A 14,258-nucleotide genomic window follows, 5' to 3' on the forward strand; every position below is an offset into this window, starting at 1 on the left:
CACTAATGTCAAATGAAAAAAATGCAATTAACTTGCACTGCGGGAAACATAGAATGAAGTGTTTTTGCAGCATGATCCATTTTAAACACTAAAAGTCTTGATCTGACTTCTTTAGTTTTTGACAACTCTTTCAAAAATGTTGATTATAAACAGCTAATAAGGAATATTATCTAATATAAAGGGGCTTTAGCACTGTAACAGACAGTAATTCATCACTGGGCTTCTTGTAAAGCTGCACCTTAGATCGGACTGAACTGTTCGACACAAAGATGTTTTAATTCATTACTTGCTGTTGAACATTGAGCTCACTGTTTCATTACAAAGAAAAAGAAAAGAAAAAGAAAACAGGAACATTTTCCGATCATGGAAAGCAACTTAGGGTTCAGCGTCTCCCCGAGGACACACGGAGGTGCTGGGAGTCAAACTGCCAACCCTGCAATTAGTGGACAACCTGTTCTAAACATGCTTTTTTTGCAAGCCCATTTGGATTTATCAACCCATTAAATGGCCTGTTATTAGGGTTAGTGTGACCAAGATTGCTAAACACTACTTGTCTTGTTACTTCGTCATATCTCAAATATATTTTTCATTATATTGTAGACTGGTTGTCCTCTTCGGTATCCTGCGTTGAAGGAAGGAGCTTGTGTTAACATTTAACAGGCAGACTTGACATGCCAGCAAAAGATGGCAGTACATGTTTCTGACATATTTTGGCTTCACTTCTGAGAAGCTGTCATGTCCGATGATGATCACAATTTAAAGGTCTCCTGCTGGTGTTTGACACATGACTTGAATATAGCACTTTGTATACAAAGAGAATCTAACAGTAAGTGTTATCAAGAAGAGAATTAATTTCTTAAAAATATAAAGAACGAACAAACACAAAAAGCTTCACTGAAACGCCCATAAACGTTGTTACAAATGAAGAATCTGGTATTTGTTTCACTGTCATGAGAAGCAGGATAATTCAAAATTAAGATGTGATAAAAGATTGATAATGTCAGGACTCGGTCCTGTCATGTCAGCCACGGACCGTTTTATTGTTTTTTATGTTGTCCATGCCAAGCCTCAGGTCTGATTTTATCTGGTGATAATGCCATGTGTTTTATGTGTGTTTTGCTCTGGTCCATCTTTCCTTTCCGGCTCTTTCTCTCTGGAAACTAGGTCAGAGTAGCTCCAGCAGCAGCTGGAGCTACTCTCGTCGTTAAGCCAGCACTGGTCAGAGCAGCTGATCCTTATCCCTCATCAATCCATCCTTGACAATAAAAGACCGGTTCAGACGCCCATTTGACGCCGGATTGTTGTACTACTAACCCAGTTAGTTACTCTGCCAGCCAAACTAAGTTTTGAAACTTGTCTTAGTTATTGAACTTCTCTGAGGAAATTCCAAGAGAATAATCCTGTTGTGTTCCTTTCATCAGCTTCAGCTGCTCAGAACCTGGAGACCCGGAACCAGCCATAGCGTGGACCACAGCCTGAACAACGACCACGAGCAACCCACGGGTCATCACGGCTCCGGTCCACAGCCCAGACCAGGTCCGAATCTCCGCCAAGAACTCACAACGCCACGACCCAAACCCTGACCCACATGCAACACTCCATCCTCTACAAATAAAAACCTTCAACTAGATCCATTCCGGTTCTTGTTCTTGCACCGCTTCCACCGACACAGCGTAACAGAACAATCCGGCCAAAGATGGAAGTGGAGAACATGGAACCGGGACCGGACCAACCGGCCTCCCCCCAGATCATGCATGCAGTTTCCATACATGGACAATTACTGGGCCAGCACAGCAAGACTCTGAAAGATCTGGTGGAAGCCGGCAATCACGTTACATCCCAGCTCCAGAATTTATCGGACCAGATGTCCCAGGTAGCCGCCGCACCCGCAGTACTGGATCGCCATAGCCAGGCTCTTCAAGAACTCGGGGCTTCCAGCCGCCTGTTATCAGACCAAATTGGAAACATCAACACCCAGTTACAACAGATTACCACTGTGCTGACCCAGCTTTCCAGCTCACAGCCCCCTCTTGTCCTCCCACCGAATCCACCACCGCCGATCCCGGAAATGAATCCTACACCGCCGGGAATATACCGAGAACCCAAGATACCTAAGCCAGAACGCTACGCTGGGGATCAGGGCGCATGTGGAGACTTTTTAATGCAGGTGTCTTTAGTTTTCAGCTCACAGCCACAGACTTTCCGCACAGATGAGCAAAGGATCTCCTATACTCTGAGTTTGCTGACCGGAGCGGCGCTTCGGTGGGGATCGGCGGTGTGGCAGAACAAACGGCCTGCCTGCGCCTCATACACGGCTTTCACCGATGAGATGAAGCGAGCCTTTGATCATCCCGTTCGCGGACCCGATGCCATGAAGAGACTGGGGAACCTGTACCAAGGAGGACTGAGTGTAGCAGAGTATGCCGTGGAATTCAGGACGCTAGCGGCTCAAGTGGATTGGAATGATTCAGCCCTTCGATTCCAGTTCCTTCGAGGGTTAAGCGAGGAATTAAAAGACGAAATGGCCCGTCGAGACGAAGCGGCAGACCTGAATACTCTCATAGATCAGGCGATCATTCAGGACAACAGACTGCGCGAAAGAAAGAGAGAGAAGAAACTCACCAGCTCTTAGGTTCCTCGCTTACCCCTCCCAGTCCAGCCCCGTCCCGGTCCTCGGCCAAGCGGCTCAAGTTCCGCTGGGTCCCAGACCTCGTCTTCACGTACGTATCCCTCAGTCCAGTTGTCCCCGACGCCTGGGGAGGAGCCCATGCAGCTGGGTCGGGCTAGCCTCACCCCAGAGGAACGAGCAGAGCGACTGAAACGAGGAGCCTGCTTCTATTGTGGTGTACGGGGACACCTGGTGGCATTTTGCCCGACCAAGCCGGGAAACGGCTCGGCTCACCACGGTCTGGGGAGATCCGGGTGAGCCAAGTTTCAGTTTCCTCTCCACCGACCAACCTCCGGGTGTCAGCCTCACTTCGGTGGGGAAGACACCAGTCCATAGTCGAAGCACTGGTGGATTCTGGCGCTGAGGGTAATTTTATTGACGCAGCCCTAGTTAGCCAGTTGGATTTGCCAACAGAGCCTATTAATCCACCGCTAAGCGTCCTGTCGCTTAACGGTCGTCGTCTAGCTCGGGTTAGCTCGCAAACGGGTCCAGTCTCGCTTAGAATCTCGGGTAATCATGTTGAATCCCTCAGTTTCCGCATTATGCCAAGTCTGAATTCTCCGGTGGTCCTGGGTTATCCATGGCTTAGCTTGCATAACCCACAGATTGACTGGAGATTAGGGAAAATTCTAACGTGGCACACAGACTGCCATGCTTCGTGTCTGGTGTCAGCCCAAGCTCCAGGTCGCTCACGTCTCAAAGAATCCATTTCACCTCCTGATCTGACCTCCGTACCCGCCGAATATCATAATTTAGCATCAGTTTTTGACAAGGACCGCGCCCTGTCTCTGCCTCCTCACAGACCTTACGATTGCGCCATAGACCTCTTGCCAGGGGCTCCCTTACCTAGCGGAAGACTGTACAACCTTTCGAGACCTGAAAAATCCGCTATGGAGACCTACATTAAAGACTCTTTGGCTGCTGGTCTGATTCGTCCGTCCACTTCTCCAGTCGGAGCTGGTACCTTCTTCGTGGGGAAGAAGGACGGAGGTCTCAGACCTTGTGTAGATTACAAGAAACTAAATGATATCACGGTCCGTAACAAATATTCTCTCCCTCTCTTAGACTCAGCATTCACTCCTCTGCATGGTGCCTCAGTGTTTACTAAGTTGGATCTTAGAAATGCTTACCACCTGGTGCGGATACGGGAGGGGGACGAGTGGAAGACGGCCTTCAACACTCCTTTTGGACATTATGAGTATCGAGTCATGCCATTCGGATTGATGAATGCCCCGGCCGTCTTCCAACACCTTATCAACGACGTACTGCGGGACTTCCTGAACCGGTTCGTCTTCGTGTACCTTGATGACATCCTGGTCTTCTCCCGCGACCTGGAGGAGCACCGTCGACACGTGAGAAAGGTTCTGGAGCGATTGCTCGAGAACCGCCTCTTTGTAAAAGCTGAGAAGTGTGTGTTTCATGTGTCGGCGGTGTCCTTCTTAGGTTACATCATCTCCGCGGGGGAGGTCGGGATGGATCCAGCCAAAGTTGCGGCGGTGGTGGATTGGCCGGAGCCCGGGGACCGCAAGCAGCTTCAGCGGTTCCTGGGCTTCGCCAATTTCTACCGTCGCTTCATCTGTAATTACAGTCAGATCGCGTCTCCTCTCACTGCACTCACGTCCGCTGCCCGTCCGTTCGTTTGGTCTTCTGAAGCCAATGACGCCTTCCTGAAACTAAAATCCCTGTTTGTCTCTTCTCCTGTCCTAGTTCAGCCAGACCCATCCCGGCAGTTTATCGTAGAGGTCGACGCCTCGGACACCGGAGTAGGGGCGGTGCTGTCTCAACGGGCCGGTGGGGATGGCAGGATCCATCCTTGTGCCTTCTTTTCACGCAAGCTGTCCCCAGCGGAAAAGAATTACGACGTTGGTAACCGTGAACTGCTGGCGGTGAAATTGGCGTTGGAAGAATGGCGGCATTGGCTGGAGGGGGCCGAGCTGCCGTTCTTGGTCTGGACAGACCACAAGAACCTCCAGTATCTACAAACCGCCAAGAGACTAAACCCAAGACAAGCCAGGTGGTCATTGTTCTTTGACCGTTTTCAGTTTACCTTGGCCTATCGTCCGGGAACCCGCAATGGGAAACCAGACGCCCTGTCACGCATTAATTCCAGAGGGCAATCTTCAAAAACTCCTGAACCCATCCTGTCCCCTTGCCACCTGGTTTGCATCACCTGGAACGTTGAATCCGTGGTCGAACGGGCTCGACGGAACCAAGTGTTTCCAGAAGCCGGTCCACCAGGAACTATGTTCGTTCCCGAAGCCGCCCGCTCTGAGGTCATGCAATGGGCTCACTCCAGTCGTTTGGCCTGCCACCCAGGGGAACTTAGGACACTGTCGGTCCTGAGGCGGCGGTTCTGGTGGCCTACCATGGCTGGTGACAGCCGGCAATTTGTCTCTGCCTGCTCCGTCTGTGCCCAGAACAAGACCTCTACTCAGCCGGACCCCGGTCTTCTTCATCCTTTGGCTATCCCACGACGACCATGGTCCCACATAGCCTTGGACTTTGTCACTGGTTTGCCACCTTCACGCGGTCATACGGTCATATTATCAGTCATCGATCGTTTCTCTAAGTTTGCCCATTTAGTTCCCCTGAAGAAACTCCCATCAGCCAAGGACACAGCTGAACTTTTGGTTCATCACGTTTTCCGGGCCCATGGGATTCCCCGGGACATCGTTTCTGACCGGGGTCCTCAGTTTACTTCGGCTGTCTGGAAGGCCTTTTGCTTGGCTCTCGGGGCCACGGTTAGCTTGTCGTCTGGCTTCCATCCTCAGAGTAACGGTCAGACGGAGCGGCTGAACCAGTCCATGGAGGCCGCCCTTAGATGTATGTCGTCTAGGGAACCCGACTCCTGGACGGAACAGCTCCCCTGGGTGGAGTATGCTCATAACACCCTGCCCAGCGCCGCTACCGGGATGTCACCCTTCCAGTGTGTTCACGGTTACCAACCTCCCTTGTTTCCGGACCTGGAAAAGGATATTGAAGTTCCTTCTGTCGAAGCTCATCTCCGCCGGTGCGCACGCACCTGGCGTCTTGCACGCGCCGCTCTCCTCCGGGCGTCGCGTCGGTCTCAGGACCGAGTCAACCGTCGTCGGTCCGAGGCGCCGACCTACTTCCCCGGTCAGCGCGTCTGGCTGCGAGCTCAACATCTTCCTCTTCGGGCCTCTCCCAGGAAACTCTCGCCTCGATTCGTCGGTCCCTTCACGGTATCCAGGATCATTAATCCTGTCTCTGTTCGGTTGGATCTGCCCTCGTCCATGAAGGTTCACCCCACCTTCCATGTGTCCCAGCTCAAGCCGGTTCGGGAAGCCCCGCTGGCCCCTCCCGTTCCCGTCCCCCCCCCCCCTCGCATGCTGGACGGCGGCCCGGTTTACTCGGTTTCGCGCTTGCTGGATGTCCGCCGCCGGGGTCGGGGTCTCCAGTACCTGGTGGACTGGGAGGGTTATGGTCCTGCGGACCGACAGTGGGTCCCCGCGGCCCGTATTTTGGACCCCTCCCTCATTCGGGATTTCCATCGTGCCCGTCCTGACGGGCCGTCTAGGGCGCCGGGTGGCGTCCGTTGAGTGGGGGGTACTGTCAGGACTCGGTCCTGTCATGTCAGCCACGGACCGTTTTATTGTTTTTTATGTTGTCCATGCCAAGCCTCAGGTCTGATTTTATCTGGTGATAATGCCATGTGTTTTATGTGTGTTTTGCTCTGGTCCATCTTTCCTTTCCGGCTCTTTCTCTCTGGAAACTAGGTCAGAGTAGCTCCAGCAGCAGCTGGAGCTACTCTCGTCGTTAAGCCAGCACTGGTCAGAGCAGCTGATCCTTATCCCTCATCAATCCATCCTTGACAATAAAAGACCGGTTCAGACGCCCATTTGACGCCGGATTGTTGTACTACTAACCCAGTTAGTTACTCTGCCAGCCAAACTAAGTTTTGAAATTTGTCTTAGTTATTGAACTTCTCTGAGGAAATTCCAAGAGAATAATCCTGTTGTCTTCCTTTCATCAGCTTCAGCTGCTCAGAACCTGGAGACCCGGAACCAGCCATAGCGTGGACCACAGCCTGAACAACGACCACGAGCAACCCACGGGTCATCACGGCTCCGGTCCACAGCCCAGACCAGGTCCGAATCTCCGCCAAGAACTCACAACGCCACGACCCAAACCCTGACACACATGCAACACTCCATCCTCTACAAATAAAAACCTTCAACTAGATCCATTCCGGTTCTTGTTCTTGCACCGCTTCCACCGACACAGCGTAACAGATAAATTGTACTAAAATGTTCAGATGAATACAATAAAATAACAATAATATAATAAAATTCATAAAGCTACTGCTACTACTACTACTACTACTACTAATATTTGGAATAAGAAAAAAATCTATTGAAAGCCAGACAAAAAAGGCATTTTTACCTTTTTAAAATGTCTAAACTTCATCAAAAAGACTTGAAATTGAACTCTTAAGAAATCAGAATTCATATTACAATGAAGTCAAAGATGATATAGATATCTAATGGAGGAAAAGATTATCTTGATAAAGATTTTTGTAGTTTTAAATCCAACTGTTTATGACATTAAAAAGCTTTGTTTAAAAATAACATTGTCTATCCTTTTTTATGACTGTTTATAAGATTGTTTTTCAATAATACCATAACTTTGTTAATCCCGGAAGGGAAATTCAATATTCATTGAACAGACAACCAAAACAACTTTGTTTTGCAACTTATTGAAACTGTTGATAAAACGATTCAATGGGTCGTCAGTGTAAACCTCATTTCCCAGCAGCCACTGCGCTGGACCGACTAAAAACAACCCTGAACAGATTAAACCCATTTTAAACTGTATTATTATAATTACTCTTAATTTAAGCCACCTAGTTTTTGTAAGAAAATGTATAAAAGCTGCTAGAGTGCTAACAGAAGATGCTAAACGTTACGAGCATCTGTTTTTAAGAACAACATGAACTTCCGTGTTAGTTTTTAGTTGACCTTCTGCTGTCACGTCCAACTCGGAATTAAACTCACAAGTGAAACATGTCAAGCAGCAACTACAAACCTGTGAGCCATGTCATCTTCGACATGGATGGATTATTATTAGGTATTTGGTGTTTTGTATCTCGAGGTGTTGTTTATTTGAACACAGTTACAGCTCTTTTGATTTAGAAACTCATTCACGACATCGTGCAGTGTGAAGAGCTTCCATACCGGACTCTGCTGAGAAAATACATGATTATGATGTCTTGTACAAAACTAAAAATCTAGATCATGTTGAACATCCTTCTCTAGGACCTTTATATATCATCATGTAGAGATGAATTCGGCAAACTGCTCAAATATTTATCTGCGCTATGCACTCTCAAAAATCAGCATGAAGTTTTGATTACCATACGTGTCAGCCAACTTCCGCTAAGTTACACACTAAACGGTAACCTACTTGTAAAACTTGAAATTTTAGCAAAGTTGGCCTTTTTTATGAATCAGACGTAAGCCGAATTAAAGATAAGCATTACCTAACCACCTTCAAGTAGTTTACATAACGTTGGACCGTTCTTTGTTTTACTTTCCACCAGGAACCTAAAAATGATCACATTTTCAAACTATGTTCGGCTTGCTAGAATAGCCCTATTAGAGACACTCGAGTAAGTGTGAGCTGTCATTTAATGTTTAACTAAGCTTGATATTGTCATTTTCAAGGGCATTAAGTGCAGTTTTATTGTCTAGTGAGTTCTTGCAATATCTGCAGCGTGCACATACTGTAAATGGAGCTGCAAGAGTAACTAACTCACTGATTAAGTGCCAACTATTAAACTAATCGGTCACTGTTTTGATATTCAATTTGAACAAGGTTTTTAAAAAATATGTCTAAATTCTCCATTTGTATTTTTTTTTTAAAGTTCTAGTTTCTTTGTTCTTTTTTTTTGGACTAAAATCTAATGTAAAAATTTTCATCTTAGGCATTTTTCCCCATTTTATCAACCAAAGAGCTAATTGATTAATTAGGAGAATAACCGACAGGGTGATCAACAATGAAAATAAGCATTGCTTGGAGTTTAAAGTATTAAATAGGTGTGTGGCAGTGGACCGAATGCTCCTTTCATATTGAATCCTTATTGACCTTCTCCTAATCCTTATTATAACAGTAAATTTTCTGTCTGCGTTTTCTCACTTCAGACACAGAGCGACTTTACACGGTGTCGTACCAGCAGATATGTGACCGGTTTGGAAAACAGTACACGTGGGATGTGAAGGCATCAGTGATGGGTAAAAAGGCTCTGGAAGCTGCCCAAATGATTCGGGATCGACTGGAGCTTCCCATGACGGCTGAGGAACTGTTGGCCGAAAGCAGGAAGATACAAGAAGAGATCTTTCCCTCTGCAGAACTCATGCCAGGTACGAATGATTTACCAGAGACCTTGTAGAGTGACTTTCACTAAACAATGCAGGAATGTAATGCAACTTGTTGTTATTCTTGTAACCACTTTTGGGGGCAACAGAAACACAAACCAACAAGAAACTACATTATTGCACATAGCGCCAAAGACACAAGAGCCACAATTGCGAGCTACTCGTGTTAAATCACAGCCGACCAGCATGAAAGTTTGGCTGCAGATTTTTATCCTGGTACAGTTGCAGTCTGATTGGAGGAAAGAACTGGGTGGGTTAATCATCTGAAATGACAGACAGGTGTGTTTGGAGCTGCTCTTCAGCCCACATAGAAGCCATGAAAGCAACTTCCTGTCAATATGAATAGGAATAAATGAGAAAGAAATCTACATGAGGATGTTGATTCAGCAGGTGCAGCCGTTAATTCATTAGCTGCTGCCTGGATTTCATACAGAATGTCATGGCCGTCATTACACTGTTACAGAGAGCGTGTCATTTGCTCTGGACAAAGGCGGCTTATTGTTAGCTGTCAGCCTTGCAGAACCGTTCCACTGATAGTAATTGTGCCTCTGCTCCCTCCTAAATGCACAGAAGAAATCTTTGTCATGTCGCTGTTCCACATTAGCGACGCACGTTTGTAAAACAAAACATTGTTTTCAGTGGGAAGGTGTGAGGCTGACAGCAGGTAGACACGCGCACTCTCCAGGCAAACACACTGTGAAGCTCACGTGTTGTGAACAGGCGTTATGAGAAACAGAATGTGTTCATGTTGTAAAAGAAAAGAAGTCATTTTAATGGACTGTGTACATTAGAATAGGTTTGAAGTTAATGTATTAGCTGCATCCCACACAGGAGCCTAGTGGTTGGTTTATGGGTGTCCTGTCAGATTCTGATTTATATTCAGAACTGGAATCCACCTGGTTCTGTCGGGTGTTATAAGGGCCATTCCAGAATTGGAGGACATTTGGGCTGCAAAATATTTTAAAAATTAACCTTCTCTTTTTCAGTTTCTTCTACCTATAGGTAAAAAAAAAAAAAAAAAAACACCATGAAAGGCTTGATTGGCTCAGCTTACTCAATAGCCGTACCATTTTTATTCCATGTTTTATATGTTGTTTACTAACCCTCCTCTAATCACAGTAATGGGGTTGCTAATCCATGCTAATGCTAGCTTTTTCTCAGGAGTAGAAGCTAGATATGTAGCAAGCTGTTTCTGCTGACCAAGAGGACAAACTGACTGATGTAAAAAAGTAACAAAAAAATTCAAAGAATTTGTCTTATGAGGCTGACAATGTTATAAAAATATGAAAAATAGAGGGGGGGGACATACCTTTGCTCTCCTCATTCTTTTGGAAAACTGTTTAAGCTAAAAAAAAAAATTCTGACACGGTTGCTGTGGGTCACATGTTCCATGCATAGTAATTATTTAAAATATTATGCTGATTTAAAGAAAATGTTCCCACAATTGCAAGAGACATCAATGGAAAAAAAAAAAAAAGGAGATTTAAATTCCATTTCAACTGTTTTATTTGAGATTCAGTTTGGTCATCAGAGGGGTGGGACAAGAGAAAAATGGCATTTTGGGGGAAACTCAGACTTATTTGGTATTGATAAAAATGCTTTCAAGCATTCTTTTCTCCTAGTTTTTTATTTTTTCAAGTTTGGTCTCAGGACAAGGAAATTTACACAACAACTGCATGTTTTAGTATTTTGTACATGGATTATTTTAAATTTCATGGGTGGGCCGTACCATGTCCTCCAATTCTGGAATGACTCATAAAGCTGGAATTTATATTAATTGTATTCTTCATTACTAAACAGGAGACTTTGATGATGGAACTGTTTAAAATCCTGATGTATGAAGTGTAAGTTGATGTTGAGATCTGTCTATCAACATACACTCTTGGAAACACTGATTTGAGTTCTCGTCTGAGGTGCTGTTACAACTCTGGACCCCAAAAGTGCTGTTCGGACTTAAATTAAGTGTTATGTTAAAAAAGAAAAAAATCAACACAATTCAAGCATTTATCAGAGCCAGACAATGTGAAACCACAAATATTTCAACTTTCTGACAGTCCTTAAACAACTCTTCTGTGACCTCATGCAGGTTCATGTCATCACACTCCCAGCTCTGTGCTTCACTGTCAAGACTATGCATTCACTGTGGCAGTCCTGGCCAGGTTCATGCTGAACAAATTTATCTCGAACTCATCAGACTAAAGAAAGCGCTATCAATATTCATCACACTTCTTCTCCTGGTCTTCAGCAAAGTTTAAACTCTGTCTATACATTTTTACTGCCAGCATACATTGCTTCATTTCAGGAGGACAGCCACTGAAGCCCTGATTAGCGGCACTGTGGTTCATTTTGTACCCCCTATCACTCCTGCAACTGTTTCTCTACTGATACTGGGAAGTCTCCCGGTCAGATTTTTTCACTTCCCGTGGCAGTTCTTTTCCATATGGAGCCATGATGCAGACATGCAGAGTGCCCACAGATTACAAACCAAGAATGTTCTGATGTTCTGAGGTCATTTTTAACCATTTTTCATGCAGTTAAATTGACTAGAAATCATAGATATACTCTGTTTTGTTTCTGCAATCGCAGATGTATTCGCATTTGGTGCATTTATTTCCTACTTTGGCCCCTGTCTCGTCAATATAGTTTTTCTAAAGTTACAGATTTTGAATGTTCTTAAGAAGCAATACTAAACTGTGCTCTATAGAAATAATGCAGTTCTTGATGGGTTTTATTTGGCATTCAGGAGATGCTGCACAGGAGTTTACAAAATTCTGTTTTATACTATATTTACTTGGGAAATGTTGAGTTTATAAGATCCAAAATAAGGATTCAGCTCTAAAATATGATAAAGTGCTACCATGCATCATTTACTGGGTACGTGTTCTTGTCACCTGGCAAGTTAAAGGAGTGTGTTCCTTGAGGGAGTTTTTATTTCAGCTTTTACAGACTGTCATCCTTGAAGCTGTAGATTAAAATCCTCCCACAGCTCTGCTCTTCTCTCTGGTCACCAACGATAAGAATAAAAAACATATTCAGCAGCTGTTCTCTTAGTCTTCTCTTTGTCAAACAGACATATTAGTCTACCTTTAAGTCTAATTTTCAACTTGTGCACCACCAGGTGTTAAGAAACTTGTGCATCATCTGCAGCAGCACAACATCCCCATTGCGGTGGCAACAAGCTCAGCCGGTGTGACGTTCCAGTTGAAGACGAGCCGACACAAAGACTTGTTTGCTATTTTCGACCACATTGTTCTGGGCGACGATCCTGAGGTGAAGAATGCCAAACCTCAGCCTGACTCCTTCCTGGTGTGTGCCAGCAGATTCAACCCCCCTGCTTCTCCAGAGAAGGTAAAAACCTCAGATTACAGATGAAGTCTTTCATCTTTCCGTGTTCAGTTGAGAATCTGAAATCACATCATGAAAAAAAAAACATTAATTTCCGAATCTGAAGAAGAAGATGAGTTTGTTTTTGACTCATTGAAACTCAAGCATCTTGCGGAAGTTGGTCAAACAAATGTTCATCGAAACTCTGATTGGTAATTGTCAGGATGTTTGTGTTGCTAGCTTGCCTTTTTGAGATCAAGCCACCTCTCCGTTTGTTTTGGTCAGTGCATAAAGCTGTCGCTGCTGGTTTTACATCTTTCTGACTCATCTCACCAAACAGCTTATCTTAAAAAGAGCACAAACCCTTCGATGCTGCTTTTAAGCCTTTCTACTTAAGGAAAGATGCCTACAATAACTCCTAACTTTTACACTGAAGTGGTTTTTGCTGCAAGCTCTTTAAATGCAACAATCAATACCATCATCACAGAAATCCGACAGATTAAGTTGTATTATTTAAGAAATCACTTACACTCATTTGAAAGGTAGCTTCAGGTTGATTGATAATGATGCATTTACTTGGAAAAAAATGTTTTCATTGTTACAGTGATGCCTTGCTGCTATCTTGCAATGATACACAAATCTTTAACACATTTGTGGATCCAGACTGGGGCTGCAGCTATCGATTATTTTAGTAATCGAGTATTCTATCAATTATTCTGACGAGTAATCGAGCAATCGGATAAAAAAATGATTTAATTTCTTGAAATTACTTTACCTTAATTTAGTAGTCATAAAGGACAGAGAAAATAATAAAAGCCGGTTAAATTAACAACCAATTCAATTCCTCTTAAAATAAACATTTTTACTGGCAAACTTTGGTGGCATAACTGCACTGCACTTAAGTGTCAGTGGCATGTTCTGGGTTTTAAAGATGACAAAAAACTTAAACATCTTGCCATATTATGTTTTTTTTCTAAAGTGCAAAAATAAATATAAAATAGTAACAGTAATTTCACATTACTTTTTAAGACGGTATAAACAAAAAAAAATACAACTGAGGCATAATGATGAATATTAAATGTCCTTCTCCTCAATGGTGTGACTCTGTGTGCTTGATCAACTCTTCAAAGGAGCCTGCAGTTGCAACTAGACCAGCCCTTAGTAGATGGCAGAACCATGCCCAGATATCTGCACGGACATACACACATACATACTTACCCAGCCAGCCAGATACCGAAGCGAATGCAGTAGCCCCGCTGATGTGTACGTCAGGCGTGGTTAATAAAGGAAAGTAGGCATATCAACATGCTCAGAACTGAGGCTCGCCCTGCGCTTAGATGCATTGTTCCCTGCTGAAGAAAACAGCCACTCTGATGGTGTAGATGTTGCTGGGATACACAAGAAGGACTTCGCTAGCTTTGACAGTGTGCTGTATTCTCTTTCCACCATGACAGTGGATTTTCCTTCTTGGATAGAGGATGTTCTCCAAAGTACATCAAGACCTCCTTCTGGACAATTTGACTCGACTGCTGCTCCTCATCCTCTTCATCACTGGTGCTTGAGTCTGATGATCCCATCTTTTCAAGCAATGATTTAGCATCCCTCTGATGTGTTATTGACTTGTCTTGTGCTCTGCTGGGAGACCCAGTTTCACTTGCATTATTCTGCCTTGCTTCCTTTTTGGCAGCAAATGCCATGGTTTGTACTGTGCTTTGGACCTTGAAAACTTCGTCAAGAGGCACAAACTTAAGTTTTCTAAACCTGGGATCTGAAGCAGCAGCAAGTAAGACATGGTTTGATTCAGGTTGAAACACAGACAGTCCTTGCCATCTTGCTGTAATCTGTTCTGTCACCTCAGTGTGGTAAGACTC

At 44.7% G+C, this 14,258-nt stretch overlaps 1 protein-coding gene across 1 annotated transcript in view; it reads left to right on the forward strand.

Moving 5' to 3' along the window:
- Positions 1-7,634: 7,634 nt before the first annotated feature.
- The window catches only part of pudp (pseudouridine 5'-phosphatase), a 76,224-nt gene continuing 69,600 nt past the window's right edge, over positions 7,635-14,258 (forward strand). The window contains exons 1-3 of the mRNA XM_022214979.2: positions 7,635-7,756; positions 8,830-9,048; positions 12,182-12,411. Of these exons, the coding sequence (XP_022070671.1) occupies positions 7,693-7,756; positions 8,830-9,048; positions 12,182-12,411 (513 nt within the window). The 5' untranslated portion in view covers positions 7,635-7,692. The remainder of the gene's footprint in view (positions 7,757-8,829; positions 9,049-12,181; positions 12,412-14,258) is intronic.

Source organism: Acanthochromis polyacanthus, chromosome 22, assembly GCF_021347895.1.
Source record: "Acanthochromis polyacanthus isolate Apoly-LR-REF ecotype Palm Island chromosome 22, KAUST_Apoly_ChrSc, whole genome shotgun sequence".
NCBI lineage: Eukaryota > Metazoa > Chordata > Actinopteri > Pomacentridae > Acanthochromis > Acanthochromis polyacanthus.